General features: G+C 40.8%; 1 protein-coding gene across 1 annotated transcript in view; it reads right to left on the bottom strand.

Annotated features, from left to right (window-relative positions):
• Positions 1-20,273, bottom strand: part of nav1b (neuron navigator 1b) — a 46,491-nt gene that overhangs the window by 19,889 nt on the left and 6,329 nt on the right. The window contains 4 exon segments of the mRNA XM_029431979.1: positions 768-1,068; positions 2,251-2,401; positions 17,881-18,234; positions 20,130-20,232. Of these exon segments, the coding sequence (XP_029287839.1) occupies positions 768-1,068; positions 2,251-2,401; positions 17,881-18,234; positions 20,130-20,232 (909 nt within the window).

Here is a 20,273-nt window from a genome sequence, read left to right as displayed (position 1 = left end):
AAGGGACTTATGCAAAATGTAACTTTTCTTTTACTTTATCGTGAAACATTAAAGTGATATAATCAATCAAACAAAATCTGATCGGTGTGGATCATTAGAGTAAAAGCACAGAGCTGGCAAATATGTGGAGATCCATTAAAGGATAAGGGTAAAGGGAATCATTTTCCCATGCAAAACTGGAGCCAGCATACATACAATCAGATCTAATTTTAAACACTTACGTTTAAAACTAAAAATTAAGACGAGGAAAATAAAGTTAAAGGCCAAAAGATGTTGGTATTGGAACTCTATTTTAACCTATCATTTAATCATGGCATGTTTTGTTGGGGATTAACTAAATGTAGTTGCTGCAGATGGCAGACACAGCGTCTCTGCAGACGTGTACAGTAACCGGCTTGTCTCTGTGATAATAGCAGAAACTTGGCTCTGGGCTTTAAGATGAGATTTCTTTTACTAAATGAAATGGATTTCATGGTGCATTTTTCCTACAGTATACTCTGCTGTGCTGTGCTACAAATCAAAACCTGGCGTGCACTTCTGTATTCATCCTGACACCAAGCAGATATCCACCTTGGCTGCTCTACAAACAGGCTGTTTTACACTTAGATACAACATACGGAGAGATAATAGATAGACATAGATTTAGTAGATAGAACAAGTAAAAAAAACTGCAGAGATCAACCAAATTCCTATAGGAGATGAATAGCAGAGACAATGACAAGCTGAGGTAAAGATACATAGAAGAAAAGTACACTATTAGATCTCACCTGCGACTTTCAATGTGCTCTGAGAGGTATGAGTGATGGGGGAGGTCACGCCTATAGGAGGATTACGACCCTTCTTGAAACTTCCTGGATGACCCAAGCTTTGAGGCTTCCTCAGTTCTCCTTTACACCCTAAATCTTCACTGAGGCTTGGAGGCTTCTTTCTCCACTTGCTTGGGGCCTCCGTCTTGAGACTCCCCGTGTCATAGCTGCAACTGTCGAGCTTGAGGCCGGCTTTGTTATCCTCGCTGTACCAAGAAAGTCCACTTTCCACCAGGGAGCGCTTCTCTGCGTCAGTGCGGAGCTGCAGAGAGAGGAAGGGAAGAGGCACAGTGTGGGTAAGAATCAGACATGGTCTGTGTTATCTGTGGAATTGACGGTTCTCTGTAATCTTTGTTTCATCTCAGCTGCATTCCAGTGGAAAGCAGTGAGAGATAGACTGATATGCCCAAAGCGGCTTTAAAAAAATAAATCACAGCAGAAGACAAAGAAAGAAAAACAGGTTTATGTATTTAACACTTTCAGAGGAATAACAAGGAAAAAATGTTAGAAAAGAGCAGAGCTTGAGCCTTTATTTTTGTAATGTATGCTGTGGACAAAAAAAGACAGCTACACTGTAATAGGAAAAGTATCATGCGGTGCATTGAGGAGGTGGCACTGAGGACAAAATTGGGCATGCTGCTTCTTGGCACCCTATTAGTGTGATATAGAGCGCCAGATGGCACATTGAATAGTACTAATGTTAATTTCTCCCTAGTGAGCATTTTGTAAGTTAGGAAAAATGACTAAATGTTACCTGTATGAAAGCGTAAACCACTACCACTTATATAAGTATATATATATAAGTATATAAGGTGAATATGAAACGAGTTCGGTCTAATTAAAAAAATCTCCTCCAGACATGTTTTTGACATAATTTGTGTCTTTATAAAAAATGATTATTATTATTAAACTTTCTTAAAATGACATGTTCTCTTTCTCCCTTATGGAAACATTCGGAATATATGGATGTTACAAAATCATACTCACATGCATGTCTTAAAAGTTTAAGGCGAGCACAGATAAACGTTCCACCTTCAGATGAATCTGAAAACAGCTTTCTAGTGTGAAACTCTGCACGCACATTATCCTGCAGAGTGCAGGTCAAACATCCGAGAGACGTAACGATAAGCAGAACACATTTTTGAGTGAAAAGGGGCTCTGAGGGTCAGAGCAACTACCGAAAGCTACAAACTTGAGAACTGCCAGTAAAGATGTATTGCTCTGTGAGAGATCCAGATTCTCCAGTTTCACTTTAATGACAGATGAGGTCTGTGGCGTATTTCTGTGGCCTTGTCAAAACAAAAGGACTCTCATTTAACACACAATACCAAGTAAATTTCAGAGTGAAGGCCTTGGCCTTTTGCAAAACCAAAAAAAAAAAACGCAAGATAAAAAGGAAAGCCAAACGTTGTCACAGCCTGTTAGGTACAGTATTTCAGCTCACCATAGCAGAGGAGTTGCGTCTGGATCCCAGGGGTGTGGTTGGGAGGGAGTTGAGGGAGGAGCTGACGTTGAACTCCTCTGAACTGAGGTTCTCGGAGCCATCGCCTTCACCGTCGCTGAGCCCACTGCTGATGGAGCTGCTCTCATCCCAACTGAAACAAAACAGGATGACCACTTAGCAAATACGGCAAAAATAGGAACGTACAGTAAGTAAAGCTTCAGAGCTCTGAGTTTGAAGGGAGAGAACAAAGGCTGGCAGCAACAGTCACACGTCCATCTGCCTGCAGTAAGCTGTCTCTGGAGGTGGTCACATGCTCAAACAAGCAGGTAATTCCAACATGGCTACAGCTGCTTTGATTCAACTAATATAACAGAGCTGCAGACCATATGGTGACCAACGATTCAAGAGTGTTCTTCGAACTTATTGTCCAATTTTCTCTGTCATGTACTTTATAAATATATTTCTTGTATTCGTATAAGAAATAGTTTTAATTGACTGATTCTATGAACTTAAAATATAAGACGTATAAACAGCTACTTGGATTTCTGGTAAGACCTAACATAGTATGATTATAGTAACAGAGGCTGTAATTCATTCATTTTTGACAAATCCAAAATGTGTGACAGCTCCATAAAATCCATGCTTGTGTTCTTCACCAACTCTAACCCACCGTGCACAAACTTTACAAAGGTGAATTAAGCTTTTAGCAAACCAAAAAGCTTATTTGGGAAACTATAATAACTAGCAGTCATAATAAAATGTTCAGTTTGGACTAGAGCTTTACAAATATATAATAAATAATAATTTAATAAATCACCGCTAGCAGTTTTTAAACAGGGGCCAGCACACTGCAATCTTTAACTGTAGCTTCAAGGAAAACTTTACAGGATATGCTGATAAATCACGCTGGATAAAAAGTATGCTGACTGACAGCCCAGGGTTTAGGAAAGCGGTCTGGTATGCTCTAAAGAAGCAGGATAAGAGGAAATCAGAGTGACAGGCCTCTAACCCCTCCCTGACCCTTCCCTCCACCCCACAAGGAAGCCCTGAGTCGCCCTGAAACACATGGTGGCAGATTGGCCTCTCGTGTGAGGACGGCAGGGACAGGGTTCAGGTTCTAGATACATGATATTTGAATACGTTTAAAATGCAGATGCACTTTGTGGAGTTCAACAAGAGGTTTACCCTCTCAGTCAACCAACACATCACAGGAGGATAAAACAATGGGAAGTTTAAAATTGAAGAGAACATGCTTCAGAAGAGCAATAATGCGATCTTAAAAAATGAAGTCTTCGGAGAGCTAAATTTGAGTCCAACTCAGGTTTGTATAATTATGTTCCTTATCATTACCACTGGCATCCACAGGTGGTAATCAAAAACATTTTGGCACACAGAAATGTGGCACAGTGGAAAAGGTAAATTAATAAGACCCTTTAATGCCGAGTCACTGCTTGAGCTGGATGAGTACTTTTCCCTTTCTTTTGCGTTCCCCACTGAGCTGAAAATGCTCTTTGTGGCTCTGCAGTCTGCAATTAGCCGAGGCATGGAACACGGAATTGCAAAGCAAAATACAGGGAGACAAAAACGGCCCATACACGTTCAGAATTGGATTTAATCACATGGCTGTAGCAGAGTTGTAGTTGCCGTTGTAAAACAGAGAAGAAGCTTACTTTGGTTTTAAGCATTCTGTTGCACAAAAGAAACATTTTAGTGAAGTGATTTGTGGCCATAGATACGTGATCTCTGAGAGATTAATGTTTGATTTGAGGATTTAAAAAATGTTTTCACATACCATCAATAAGGAGAATAATTTTGATTTACATCAAGCCCAGATGTTCGTGGTATGTTTGAACAATACCACCTCTGTGAGAGGCGACAGAGGGGCCATGAATAACCCCACAGGGATGTCAGCCTGAGAAGAGGCAGGAGGGCCTGTGGGCTGTTGATATTACAAGCCAAAAGTGTCTGCTCTCAGGGGTGAAATCTAGACAAGGAGAGGGTGGGAGTACGCCAGCAAAGTGCATACTTCATACATAGGGTGGCAATTAACTTTTTGTTTTCTGTGGCACAACTCCAACATCTCCCTGATTTGTGTGTCCGTGCTATTATTTGAGCTGGGTTGCTGTGAAAATGTTTTGATATAAGATGAGCGAGAGATGATTGGTGTGGTGGAGCAGGGTGGGGACGTGACAATCACTGTGCATACTTGGCCCTGAGGATCACTAAAAACACACACAAACACACACACACACACACGTGTGCATCTTGTGTAGCACACTGCAAAGATAGATGAACGGAAAAAGCACAGAACTGATATACTGTATATAAGCTCTAGCCTATTGTAGCTATAAAACCAGATGAAATAGCACACAGTAAAAGAAGAATGCATCTTGCAGTTTATGTTCTGCATAAAGGACAGCAAAGACAAAGCTCCTGGGGTGCATGCCTATGGCTGAGTGAGTGGTGAAGACATCCTCTATTATACAGATAGTTGTGGTAGCAGCACCACAGTGTCCTCCAAGGATAAAATGTGTTTTTCGACAGATGTTATAATTCATAGTGCCAAGTCATTGTCAACATACCATCCCTGCACTTTTCAGTATGTCCAACTTCATGTCAACATAATGTAGTTACACGTGTATAACTCTTCAACAGTAGAAGCTCAAATAAATAAACAGAACTATTTACTGGACTCTATTTTGCAGTATAATTTCATTATTCAAGAACAAAAAATGTAGTGAAACCAGCCGAATTCATCGTCCTCTCATGGGTATTTAATCGGCTAATGTTACTAGACTGAACGTTAGTTAAAAGTCCGGTCATGTTAAAAAAAGTATTTAAAAAGGCAAATAAATACATCTAATAGTCCAGTTACTATAAGAGAAACAACTATTAGCGTTAGATATATTAGAGTCAGAGGGCAAATAAAAGACTTAAAACTTACAAATGTCGGGAAAGTTGCCTAATGTGTCAACCCGTAATGAAATATAAATATTTACCGTGGCGTAAAAAGTAAAGTCCGTTTAGCTCTTGGCGCCGATTGCAGAGGAGGCACTTTCCCGACCAGAACACGGCCGCTCATTTGTCGCTGATTCGAGCACACAACTTCCTTGAATGATCCGTGTGCTGCTGGGATTCAAATGCATATCCTCCGTACAGAAAAGTAATCCTCTTTCTCTGCAATTCAGCGAGCAGAAAGAAGCGGTCTGCAGGACTGGACAGGCAACACCCCCCCCCCCCCCCCCCCAACCCCCCCTTTCCAAAAGAAAAAAGGAAAAGAGATGTTCCTCCGAGAGATGATGGCCAACGGCTGCCGAGCTGAGCCGTAACCATGGTAGCGCCCATTACGTTACCGGACTACTCACACATAGGTGGACCTACATTATTCATTTTACTTACTGATTTATGTACTTATTTGTGTAGGCTATGAACCATTTTCTTAGCAAATATATCACTTTGAAACCGGAATTCACGTTAGCCAAAAAAAAAAAAGTGAGCAGTTTTTGTTTTTCTTCCCAAATTATACGAGCTTTAAAAGTTAGACCACAAGGAGAGATAATGATTAAAAGGTGTATTTCAACAATTTTACTCCTCATAAGAAGTACTACTCTGTCTGTATAAAGACAATATTAATCATGTATTCTGTGTCTCTTGGGGGAGCTTTCCAGTTTGAACAGTTAACCTAGATTACATCATCAGGGCTTTGTCTTGAGACTCAAACATGTTAACATTACATCCTAATAAAACATGTATGTAGGTTACTATTGAGTAACATGATGGGAAATGTAGGACCCAATGCGCTTGACCCATGTACAAGAACTAAAAGTGAGGATATATCTTCCTCTGCTGCTTTTAATTTGAGTATTCTCCTCTCATCTCTCTCTCTTGTGAGTCCCCCAACTTCAGAAAGGTGGAATAACTCCTAGATGATGCATATAATATATAGAAAACTACTGTATTGTAGGCTGTGCGCTGTATTATCAATGAAGCCAATCAGTTTAGCTGCATCCTTAGTTATGGTGGTCAAGTATGAGGTTGTTGTGAGGGTGAGGTTCGTGAGATGGCCTCCTGTCACTTTGCCACGCTAGATAAATAACTTAGAGCCCTAGTGATTCAAATTAGTTTTTGTTGAATTCTCAAGTGAGTCGGGTCGTTTAACAGGACACAACATTTTAAAATTCCTCACAAATAAACCTTTCTAGAATCAGACTTTTACTCGCATTAAAGAGATTACCATGATAAATGTCCTTAAAACTAACACATATTTCATCTTCCTTTGATACCTTCTGGGGCCGAGCTGGAAAAACTCAGTCCAAGGTAAGGCTTGAATCACAGCGAGCACAAACCACAAACCCACAGATGACACGAGGACCTCCAGTGAGGCATGAGTTGCCTTGGAAAACCTCCCTCCCCCTCTCATTAGCAGTGGAACAGCCTCATAGGGATGATCTCACCAGATCTCAGTCTGTAAACTAACCAGGAGGTAAAGGCTGTGGGCCAAAGAGGTCCCACACCCTGTCCACGTCTTAGGCCCAAACTCAGTGAAGTAAAGCTGGAGTTATTCTGTTTCAAAGTGTCGTGACAAAAGACTGTAGCTGACTAACCGACATGAATCTGTGCTCACATATTCTTGCAGGAGATCCATTACAGAGCAGGTAAAGCAAAGACGCAGGAAATGATAAAAGCACATTAGGATTTTCAAAAGTTAATATTTCATAAGAACTTATTTGACCCTTGTGATGAATTACAGTTTTGAAACTATGTCTGTTTTTCCACATGAGGCCACATTTTATAATATAAATACAGAGTCAGCTTAAACGGAATTTAACTGTGGTTTTACTTTTTGTTGAAATTAAACATCTGTGTTGCTGTTGGTGTGTGTACAAGACATACAGACATTTCTCAAAATATCTTTCACAGAATGAGATGCTAGTTTGATAAAAGGTTGTTTTGTCTGCCTCCATCTTTTGTCATCATCTGAAAAACATCTACGCTTCTCTGCCTTTTGCTCTTTTTGTTTTCCTCACAAAAAAAAACATTTACATTGTTTTTGTTTGACTACCTGTTCCTTCAAAATTGTATTTTTCTAATAGCAAAACAAAAACGTGGCACGCTTTGGTCTTTGCCCCAAATTATAAATGATATAAATTGCTTACAGTACAAAAAGAGTTGCTCTCGTCTCCTGTTTATCTCAGCCTGGAAGTCATGTTTGTACTGTATACTAACAGCTGTCCTACACTGACAGTCAGAAACATCCTTTGCATGTTTGCTTGTTATTTACAAACTGCTAAAATAGAGATGCAACTCATCTGTGGGAGGTCGGAGCTCCACGAGGACCTTTACTGAGGTTACCACACATGAAACCCTTTTTATGATCTGACCTTTACTGTTGAGGCTTTTGATCCATCACTGATGTCTGCCTCAGATGCAGTAAACTGTGCTGCCATATGGGAGTCTAAAAATGCATTAAAGCAGGGGTGTCAAACATGCGGCCCGGGGGCCAAAACCGGCCCACCGGAGGGTCCAATCCGGCCCGCGGGATGACTTTGCAAAGTGTACAAATGAGTTGTTTTGATCATAAAGTAAAATACTGTTCCAGATACCTGTGACAAAATATGTTGTGCCTTGTGTAGATACACTGTGATCAGTAAGTTGTAACACACATGTGTAAATGATAAACTGAGGCACAATATTGTTGAAATTGCACCTTTCTTTCTTATTTTTTTTTAGGTTGTTCATGATGTTTTGTAAAAAGATAGTTCATTAATACATCAGAATGAACTTTTTTGCACTAAAACGAAGGGAAACATTTGGAGTTGTTGTTATTTACAGGTTATTATGCTGTGATGTTACTGGTCCGGCCCACTTGAGATCAAATTGTGCTGCATGTGGCCCCTGAACTAAAATGAGTTTGACACCCCTGCATTAAAGGATATTGTAGGGAATGAAGGACCTGAGTGAAACATCAAATCTCTTTTTTATACATTTTAAATATTTAGCACTAAATGGCAGCTGAAACATTAAAGGGTCATCATAACAAGCAACGAGCCAAAGTGAAGAACCGTAAAAACTGTCAAACTATGACGCAAAGCTAAAAGCATGACGCCCATGTTGATCGTTGTAAAGCTCATTCACACCCATGAGTATATCATATTAATATATGAAGTCACATAACTATGATATCTAATCTACTAGGACCGCTTTCCACAAAATTTGGGAACCTGGCTGCAGGGATTTGCTCCCATTAATCCACAAGAGCATTAGGGAGGCTGGGCGCTGACGCTGCGTGAGAAGGCCTGGCTCTTTCAAACCTTGTTGCTCCACTTCCTCCTGAAAGGTGTCGGATGAGATTGAGGTCAGGAATCTGTGCTCGCCAGTAAAGTCTTCCACACCAAACGTGGAAAACCATTTTCTTCGTGGACCTCACTTTGTGGTGGAAAAGGAAAAGGCCTTCCTAAAAACTGTCACCAAATACAATATTGTTTGAAAGTGTATTATTCAGATTTCCCTTAATTGGACCCAAGGGGCCGAACCTAAAGCATGAAAAACAGCAGTTCATAAAGTGGGAGACATCTAATGCATCTTCCAACCACAAAGTTATGTTATTTTGTTTGGTGGAACTATTCCATAAAAAAATATCTTTAAAAAAAAGCTTAATCTATATCCAAATACAACATTAACCTTGGCGGAGATAATAGAATAATAATATACTTTTCATTTGAACTGTGTTGCTGTTATACAGCCTATCTCCTTGTGCTGTCATGACATTAGATGTCCAGCAGGAGGCACAATTAGTTAAAGCTGTGCATCTTATGGCTACAGTTTAGTGTACATGCTCTGTGACTGTGTATTAAAGGAGGCACCGGTTGCCATTTAGAAGAAAGAAAATAGGACTTCACTGGATGTTGACGCCTTGAATACAGAGAAAGAGCAGACATTCCTCGACTTAGTGGATTCAATTCAACTGCACAATGTGCGGAATTATTTCAGAGAGCCAGTATCAGCACTGTGTTCAGTGATTTATGTCTCTAAGTATCGTTCATTGAAAAAGGACTACTGATAAAAACAAAGCGAGGGGAGCTTTGCCTCAGCATATATCTGATCTTCCCGGTGCCTAATTTTGATCTATATTGAGCTTGACCATAGCTAAGCAAATAGGATTGGGATGCCTTCTTCACAGAGCAGAGGTATATCAGTGTAGTAAATGAGTCTGGGATGCATCAGTGACTGCGTCTGGGAGTGCAGTCGGCCGCTCTATCTCCGCAAGGCCCCAGAAAATGGACTGGTTGTTGAACTGGAAAATGAATGTACAGTCTCTATCAACCTTAGGCAACAAACTTCCCCCCACAAATGTAGCCACAATACAGCTGACGCACACTTCAATCTGAGACTCGTGCGGTGCCACATTTACACCCCGATAGTCCGGATTACTCTGCTGTGTTATGACGTTGTATTGTTTTCATGGTGTTGTCTTTGCGCTCTGTTTTTATCTCAGATGCACGAAGACAAATTGAAATCAGCGTGATTGATGTGGCACTTAAACGCTGAACTTGGGCTGACTCTGCTTGCTGTCTTGAGTTGCATATTCAGTATCAACACAGATAGTTGAAGCAGAGCCAAATCCAACATGGAACAGTATATCATTAACTAATCTGAACCAACCAGACTTCATTAGCCATACTTAAAGCAAATAATCTGACATTTTTGTACCATCTTCAAACAAACATATTGATGAATACGGGATGAGGGATTAACAAGTTCCATGCAATTCACATTTTCTTATAAAATATAATACTGTGAGACAAAACAGTATCGGACTTTCCACCTGGGGCTGAGCATTATGCGCTGTTGGGATCCAAACTGCACGTCCAGACGACCACACGCAGACATGATACAGGCATGATTCATACTCCCCAGGGTGCTGCTGTAATGGTCCATTATTCACGTGGCTGAAGATGCTGGTGGAGGCAGGTTTGGAGTTGGGGGGGGGGCTTTCACTGCCCCTTGTTGGGGAATGAGAGCTCCATATTGACCCCAGATGTGTTTGAGCTGCTGACTGTGGGAGCCTGTGTGCGCTGCATGTCTGGGTAATAGTAACAGATAGCGAGGGTCTAATGGATTAAGTGCTTTTCTCTATGGAGTTTTCCTTCAGCCATTTTTAAACATATGTGGATTACTAATGAACTCATTTTGAAAAAAAATGATTTCCAAGTTATTGGTGTATGACGTTCTCTGAGTTGTCTACACAGGCAAGAAAGAGAAACCCTTCCTGCAGAGCAATAACCCTTGAACGACCAACTCTAAGTGGTGGTCTCACTAAACTGTAATAATGTCGGCAGTGCCTGCGGAGATCCGGAGCAGAGAGGCCAAAACCCAATTTTTGTGCAGATGGGTATAAGTGGGTCAGAAAAAGTGTGAGGCTTCAATAGTTAGGTAATCACTCAGTGACTACAGAAAGGTCCAAGCCGGGCAGGAAAGGGAAATTGAATACAGACTGCCGGAGGCACAGATCCAGCATCGGATGACTGCAGTAAACCCTTTGTGCATTACAGAATGTGTTTGTCGATAGACATAGTTTCCATGAGTGAGGCTGTAAAGTATTCCAATATTTAGAAAAGTAAAAACATTCACTTCCATACTGTACATGCCAAGCTTTGAACGGATCCACGCACTGGCATGGGCAAAGCTTCATCATGGTTACCATGGCAATGACATTGCCAGATGAGCAAACTAAGCAAAGGGCTTATCTACGATATACAGTCGGTAAAGATAGCAATGCACCGCGTTCAGTGCTAGTGAGGGATACAAATATGTGTCATTTCCGTCTGTAACATGCATGCTTTGGCTAATAAACGGAATTAAAGATGTTTGTTCTTTTTTGGGTCAATAATACATCATCTCATATCAGATTTCTGGAATCTCAATTGTCCACAAGCAGTGCTACTGTACATCCTGGCAATACAAAGAAGAAGGAACACAAACAAAAGCTTTGCAGGCAGACAGCTCTCCCCCACAATGTCAATAACAAGACAATCTAATTAAGTGGTTAGAACGCTGTCTTCACAACAGTCTCTCTCCGTCTCCGTCTCCGTCTCCGTCTCCCTCTTTCAGCAGCTACAGTATCACACTGACACACAAGGCAGCCCATCAGTGGGTCAGTGGAAGGCGGTTGCCATGGCAGCCCATCTCGAGCCATGTTGCCGCATGATCAGAGGTGTGACGCTGCTGAACCAGCCTCCTTACTCTGCTCTGCACTGCTGCCTGTGTGCTGCTGTATAGAAACACAGAATGGTACAGTCCAGATCCCCAGACGTCCTCACCCCCAAACCCTCTGTCACCTTGTAGAGTACGGCACAAGCCATTCACTTTCACCTGCAGCATGTCAATGTGTAGTCTATATGCATCAGCTGTGATGAAACTGTGACTTGTTCTGTGTCATGTGTGAGGCCAGGGACAGCACATGGCGTCGTCATGAAATGTAATTTTATCTAATAAATTCATCTGTACTGTGATTGTGTGACCACAAACGTACTGTATATCATATCTATGCAATATTCTTTATTGAAATGAAATCATTTCATAGGGTAGAGGGTATGATAAATGTATACATCAAGGCAAGATGTATTAACAATAGATACAATGACTGTGTAATGTAAAAGGGGTCACTCATAGTTGTAAACTCAGCCTGCTCCTTACTTCCCCTTCAGCTCTACAGAGCGTTTTAGCTTCTTTCAGTTCATCCTTTTGGTTTTACCGCCCACTACTTTACTGTTTTGATTCAGCAGCTGTTTTCAGCGAAAAAGCCACGATGAACTGTTTGTACTCTACCTGCCCACCACCAAACAGCAGACACACAAAGCTACGACTAGCTGGTGAACATAGAGGAGCATTAGCAGCTAACTGGGCCAGATATTTCCCTCGGGAGTAGGCGGAGACCAAAACTGAAAGAAAAGTGAACGTTCAACTTATATTCGTTGTCAGGTGTCAAGAAATACAAATTAATGCTAACGTTTCTCCTTGTTTGCTGGATGTGTAACTAGGCAACACTTTGCTAACACTTCCACTATATCAACAATTTGATAATACAGTAAGCCCTCAAGTGGCCATAGTGGTATATATAAGTGGTATGACTGTAGGTGTAACAGCAGCAGTAGGTCTAACACCATGATTAGCACAAGTTCAACCAAACAGTTTTATACATGTGCTGTATAAAACTGTATAAAAAGTGACTTTATTATATACGACTTAAAATAAATACTGCCCAAACCTAACTTTACAACCAATTGGGGTTTAAGAAGATCTGACACATGATGGATTATTCTGTTTATCTATTAGAGGTAGAGAATCACAAGTCTTGGTATTCTAGTGGTTCAGGTTTTAGGAGAGGGTGATGAAAGAAAACATGTTGTGAAACAAAACCAAGCCCAAAAGTGATGCAGGACTCCAGTTTGCAATGATGCATTGCAGTCATCAATAGCTCTTTATTGCAGCTAAGTGCCTTTCACTGCTTCTCTCCTCAGTCAGCCGAAGGAGTTTGGAGCCAAACCAAACGCTGAAAAGATATTTGACCTTTTTTCTCAATGAGATCTTCCAATTTAAAAAAGGGTTTGAAACCGTTTATCTGCCAAGATAACACGTAAATCTGTCAGATACAATAACTATGTTCTTGCATATTGGACTGCTGTGAAACTCACATGTTCTGCTACAAACATTAGGCTTGTATTTATACAATAAAATAAATGACATTATGGAAAAAACAAGTAATTTTCCCAGTGAACATCTGTATTAGACATGAAAAACTAACCTGTGCTCACATACAGCTGAGTGCCTGTAAAACATCAACCATAATTGACTGAACACTAATAAAATGACACTGAATTTTGAATAGTAGTCATAAATTATATACCAGATATGGAAAATGACAACCAGCAATATGATGTGATTACGGCTCTACTCGTAAACCAGCGTTTTAAAAACGACTTGCACTAGGATGATATCATATGAGTGACGGTAAAACTTTGCCAATATGGTGTGAAGAATGTGACCACAGGAAGCAGTTATGATTCTTGACGTGGTCAGGGCTAAATAAGAAGCCACCTTAACACTCATGAGACAGGAAACACAGTCACTCAGTGAAGAAGTGGTAATCAGGCTCATAACATTTAGAGAAATTAGAAAAACCTCAAACATTTCAAGCAGACGCGGCAGACATCTTGTCTACTGAGAGTAAGATGAGAAATGATGTGAAGTTCTAATAATAATTACACTGTACATAATTATGGCAATTTCAGTTTTGACTAAAAGCAAAGAGTTCTTTATTTCCACATTGGAGGTGAGAACAGTAGATGTGTACTAAATAACTTTATTTATGCAACCCTAACCCTAACCCTAACCCGAACCCTCAAAATATACCAGAATTAACAAACAAACAGCTAATACAGTACTTCCAAAAAACATCTCAACCTGCATTAAATATATATTGTTTTGCATTGAAATGTAATCTAATGAGTGTGTGCAATGTCAAAGGGGTTGCTTGTAGGGACAACCTAAAACAGCTGCGATTTCGAGCCTCATTTAGCTCAGTGTTTATGGCCTGCAGGAGCTGATCTAAACAACACAACTTCCAGAAGCAGCCGAACGTTTTCAGAGAACAAGCTCGTATAAACCACAACCTAACTTGCATCAAACTGCAGACAGACAAAAGCAGCGACTAGCTGGTGAAGAAAGTTCAATATCTAGCAAGCTAAAAGGTATGTATGCTATATTGTGGGATGCCATAGAGTAACACTTGCAATGATAGTCCCAGTTTCCCAGGAACAAACCAGAAAGGCTACATTAATGATTAATAAAACAGGCTTCTTAAATACTTTTTTTCCTTAACTGGGCCAAACCAGATTATCATTACGCTGTTGGTTGCTGTAGAGAAGAGACTAGTCCTCTCTGATTGAAAGCTGGAGCTTTTGAGGAGATTGGGATGTATGTGGCACTAGATTATTGACGAGGCAGACACACAGTAGCCGTGATTACTGTCAGTGTGTTCACATTGAGCCTTATAGCCGGTGCTGTCTGGTGTGGGTTAATCAATATCCCTTAGACACCGAGCATCCTGCTGTAGCTCCATCCGTTGATAAACAACATGCATTGTGTCCTATTATTTCACCAGTAAATGTCTTTTTCCAGTTTCAAGCATTACACATTGGTATTACACATTAGACAAGCATCATATATTTAAAACTCCAACAGTATTATTGATTGTGAACTAGTCTCACTCATAGTTCATTATATTTAGGACTAATTCCAGATCAATGAAATGCATGAACATGTAAAACTGCAGCTCCAGTGAAAGAGAAAATAAATTGCACCTCTCCATTTAGCCGATTACCAGCTGGTTTCCATGGTTACGCAAGAGGAGCCTGATCTATTTTCAAGAGCTGGTAGCTAATGGTTCTCAATGAGCTGCACTGTGAGTGTGTGACAGGGGATGTACAGTAGCCTAGAAATGCAAATGTAACAGAATTTGCAAGAAGATACTGTAAGAAGAAAATCAGAGCATGTGCCGGCTTCAAAAACCGGATTAGCTAGTTATCTACACCAAAGGGTGCTGGTGTATTTATGAGGCTGGATTTATTCTTGATATAGAGAACAGCATTCTAGTATTCCTGCAAGAGAATCAAGGATGTTTTCCACTGAAACTAATGCAAATGCAGACCAGCAAAGCATCAACATTAGAGGAGTTTTTCACAGTGTTGTATCTTCCAAGTACAAGCATGCAACCTACTCAAGGTCAGAGAGAAAATAGCACCCAGTATTTGAGTCTTTTGGCAGCCGAAATAGCCTCACTCTCGTGACATTACCATGTATGTATCCAACACACCCATAATCCTCTTGGTGTAAATGGTAATAATCTACTGTAGGGGCCAGTTGCACCCATCAGGATGTCTCAGTCACCTTAAAAGCATGTTTAGAGACTTAGAAACAGAGATGGTTGTTTGATATGTATACTCAATCATAGATCTGAAATGTGTGCTCTTGGTAAACAGGAAGGCAATCCAAGCACTCAAAAAAAAAAAGTGAAGACCTGCAGTGGTCGAAACATGTTGGCTTTTTGCTCCTTCAATGAAGGCTTTTTAAATATTTCCATCATGTTGTTACTTGTTCTTATACAGTGCATCGATTGCCTTCCTGTGACGAGCATGATGAGCATGATGAGGCATATTTAAAACATTGTTACATACAATGATTAGCATCTTTGGTGCCTGTGGTGTTGCAAAGCAGGGGCAAGTCTCCACTCACCCCTCACATAAATTTGAACCACCACAGTCGAGCTGATGCAGCGAGGGACAGAATACAGGACAGATTTAAATGGATTTCGAGTGCACGGATGTTACTGTGAGGAATGGACCCAAATTACATAATCCCCGTTTAATCCTGACCTTATCAAGGTTCTGCTGTCTGATCTTTTTTGCCTCCCTCCTAACAAAATGCTAAACCTTTACACATGGAGCTACAGTAGTCGTCCATTCTTATTCAATACAACACTTAACAATACTTATTTTGTATCATTCCTAGTAGCAATCGTATCATGCCGTTGATACGTCTCCTCTGCTCCAAATTTGACGGAATTGAAACTGACCCATTTCCATTTTACACATTTTCTTCATTGCTCTAATTTTTACTCATCTAAATGTGTCTCATCTCTTTTCCTGCCCTTACTGCACTCTGTAGTAAGAACGTGACCTGGCTAGCAGGGAGTAGTGAGCGCTCCAGGGGCTGAGCTTAAATCCCACTGCATGTGCAACAGCGATAAAGCTGCTAAAGCACACTAGAGAACTGTCCTGGATTCTCTCTCTCTCTCTCTCTCTGACTCTCACTGTCAGCTGTCAATTTGGGAGAGGGAATTAGAGAAAGAAACACAAGGGATTTAAGAGGAGGGAAGCAAGGGTGAAGGTTAAGAAGAGGAGGGCCGAGGAACAATAAGAGGAAGAGTGTAGAAGACAAAGAAGAGGAAGGTGAGGAAGAAGATAATGGTGAAGAAAAAGGACAAGAACAAGAAGGACAAGAACAAGAAGAAATACAAGAAGAAGGACAAGAAGAAGGACAAGAAGAAGAAGAAGGACAAGAAGAAGAAGAAGGACAAGAAGAAGAAGAAGGACAAGAAGAATTAAGGACAAGAACAAGAAGGACAAGAACAAGAAGGAGGACAAGAACAAGAACAAGAAAGACAAGACGAAGGACAAGAAGAAGGACAAGAAGAAGAAGGAGGACAAGAAGGAGGACAAGAAGAAGAAGGACAAGAAGAAGAAGGACAAGAAGGACAAGAAGAACAAGAACAAGAAGAAGGACAAGAAGGACAAGAAGAACAAGGACAAGAAGAAGGACAAGAAGAAGAAGAACAACAACAACAACAAGAGTGTGAAGAAAGTGAAGAAGAGAAGAAGAAGAGAAACCGTAAGGTGCAGCATTCCTGATAAAACAAAGGAAAGTATTGTCTGATCTGAACTATTTGTTGCTTCTGTGCCTGTTGACAGAATCTTCAAGATTCAGAATCTGTGAAGTTACCAGTCAGAGACGAGGGAGCATTGATTGTGTAACCAAGAGGACACCTGAGGAGTTTTCATGTCCTTCTTAATGAAAAACTTCTCAAGGCGTTCTCTCACTGTCAGCAAAAAAAGCGTCTGACAATGTTCTGGCCACTTTGATAAATCCTTAAAGAACACAAAGAAAGAAAGACTGCTGATGAAAGCTCTTTGATAGGCCTGCCAAGTGCAAAACATCAGATACCAACATGAAGCAGAAAGCCACAATGTCAGCATTAAAAGTTTCCTTCAGGATTTATTTTTTCCACCACTGTTGAATTTTAAACAAGTTTTTAACCTTGGTGATTTTCTTTATGTGCTACAAGACTTCATAAATGAAATAAGCATTCAACACTGAGGCTGAGCCTTTTCGCCTTGGAACTGCAGTGTACCAATGACTCAAAAGCACAGTCAGACAGTCAGGGTTTCATACGTCACATAACCTAGGAACCAATCCCAGCAACTTGCAGGGTGTTGCTTTCCATATCATTAGCGTAACGCTACGTCGAAACAAGGGGTGTCAGAGGAGAAGAAAAATCATGAGGCCCCAGACAAACTTTGTGAGAACATTCAGGTTTGTAGTAGCCACTTTCCAGAGCAATGTTTTAGGGTTTTACCTCAAAACTTATAATGAAGCCCATCACTGTTCAATCCAGTTATCCTGGTGACACAGCGAGTACACGCCAACATGTTGGTCAGCCGGTTTCGGTTTGGAAAAAACTTCTGAATTTGTCATTTTGATGAACAGAGACAAGGTTTGGTTTTTTTATCAATGCAGGAGAGGAACTTGAATATGCCCGTATTCTAAGCATCCTGGTTAAATACTGAAATGCAGCATGGAACAATTACCGAATATTAGAGTAGGACGCCAATCAGTTTATTGCTTACTGTGAGTCGAATGTAATTTGACAACATCTTCTAACTGACCTTTTCAAAGTCACATGGTGGAGGCCTAAAGGACGACCCAGCATGCAGCCGTCTGCAATCCCTGATTGGTTCATGTTGTCATGGTAACAACTGGTTTAAACCCTCGCTTATCTTCAGATGCTCTTACCCATTAGCCAGGTTGTCGTCATCGTCGTCCGGCAGGCTCTTTCCTAGAAGGTCGCTGTCACTCAGGTAACCAGACTTGAGGTCGGCATCATCCAACCCTTCGAGGAGCTCAATGCGAGACATGCTGCTGAGGCGGCTGGAGCAGCGAGCTGGCATCGTATGGGCCGTATACTGGGAGCCTGTCTTACTCCCCTGGTATCCTCCGCCTGTGGAGGATGGGGCGTCGCCCGCTTGAAGACGAGGGCTGGACTGGCCGTGGCGCCAGGAGAGAGGCGATGAACGGTTGGACAGGCTGGATATACTGTGAGCGTTGGTCTCATCGCTGTCATAGCCCACATTACTGGTGTCCATACAGCTAGAGAGACACATGGGGGAAGGTCAGTGTACTTCAGGCATTTAGCTGACAATCTTCAGAAGTCCTTCAAAGAAACCCACAGTGGCATTGAGTCGCTGTTGACCCAGTTACAGCAGTTGTGTCGCATCATCTTCGGGGATTAAAGCTAGAAATGTGGCCTCTCAGAACCCAAAGACAAAGAGAAGGATGACCCGATAGCTCTGTGTTAACATAGCAAACAGTATCTGTTGTGTGTCTCTTCAAGCAACACCTTCACAAACACAAGGACTTTGCTTTGCAGGACCACACCCAAAACAATGCTGTCGTAACTACAGTACACCTCTTTCCATCATTCTGATATAGAATAGAATATATCAAAGTTTTCCTTTTCAGTCCTGTAAGTGTGTCAGGGTTAGAAACGTCCTCCAAATGGCTGCGAGCGTCTTCTGTGTCTGCCGGTTGCATAACTAGATGTACCAACTCACCCAAATAAATATTGCAATGGCTACGGCCATGGGAGTATTTTTATCCATTGTTGATGGATAATTTATCTATATGGAGGCTAACTGGTGCCACTCCAGCACTGAGTGAGAAGCGGTATTTTGTCAATGAATGCTTTTTTAAGAGACATCTAAATGATGAAAGATAATTACTATACAGGTGAGAATTACAAGAATTCTTTTCAAGAATCCATTCACAAAATCTGGCCAATGTCAAGTATACACGCACAAAATTTCACTTGATATCAAATGATAAGATAAGGGATGGAGTTGAATGCGGGATGACAAGCATTTGTTGTTATATTGTTTGTTTGGTTAGACATTGATATCGAACTTATGCATCGCTTTGAATTTTTGTAAATACTTTTGTTAAGGATATATTCGGCTTTTGTGTACTCAGCTGTACATTTTTACAGTTGAATGATGGTGACCTCTGCACAGGATTTACATTAAAACATACGACTTTAAACCGTTTTTAATACATTTCTGGCCTCTAGGTGGCAAAACAAACATCAGAACAGTAAGTTACACAACTACAAGCATTTTACTAGTTTATAAAGTTGTTATTGTGTTAGCATAGTATTTACACATTAAGCAGACAGAGCGCAACATAAATATTATTTTTTCTCATGTTTCTGGCCACCTAATCATTTATCCTACACTAAGTATTTTACTGGCCTTGTAGCTATGATTTTAGTCTGCAAAAAAATATAAAACAGATCATCAGTAACGCTTTCTTTTTTTGCAGGAAACCGATGCATACAGCATTAATGAGAGCCACTTTAGATACCCATACTGTTAATGTGTTAATCGTGAGCTAAAAGAGGCTCAAAACCTTCATAGAGCTGCAGAATATGGTTATAATCTTCTATAATAATCCAAATTACAGAAAATGCATCACATGTTAATATACAAATACTCAATGCAGGTTCAAAGAGATATAAGCGGACTGGTTCCTGCTTGCAATCATGTTACACAGGATATTACATCCCAACTTTAATGCCAAAATAAAAATACAAAGACCTGTCCTCCTCCACCCACTGTCTTATGTTGTGGTTGTTGGAACAAATTATCGCCCGAGCCTTTTGTCTATGAAAGCCGAACAGAGAGATTCCTAGAATGAAGTCATGACCATGAAACAGACGGACTATTTAAGAAGGATGGAAGCCAGATGTGCACCAGCAACTCTCCAAACAACTGTTTACACACGATTGTGTTATGTATCAATCCAACAATGTATCTGTTGCTTGTTCACATGAGAGTTTAAACCAAAGACAGAATTTGCTTCAGGATTTTATGATTTCATGAAAACAAAACATACAGCTTCTTCTGTTTGTATGTGATATTAGCCGGTGGTGTGGGAGACAGCATTATGATACGATATAACATTTCAAAATCCAAATGTAATGCTCTTACCTATGACTTAGCTGAGAGCCCCGCAGACTCGTCATTGTATCCTCCAAATTCTGGCGGAGGTCAAGCACATTCTGCACGGTCCGCTTCCTCTGAGACTCGGGGTCTGTGGGTCAGTCATGCAGAACAAAGGGTTATAAAACATTT

Source organism: Cottoperca gobio, chromosome 5, assembly GCF_900634415.1.
Source record: "Cottoperca gobio chromosome 5, fCotGob3.1, whole genome shotgun sequence".
NCBI lineage: Eukaryota > Metazoa > Chordata > Actinopteri > Perciformes > Bovichtidae > Cottoperca > Cottoperca gobio.
Note: the sequence above shows the minus strand (reverse complement) of the source record. Positions and strands in the feature narration are given on the sequence as shown.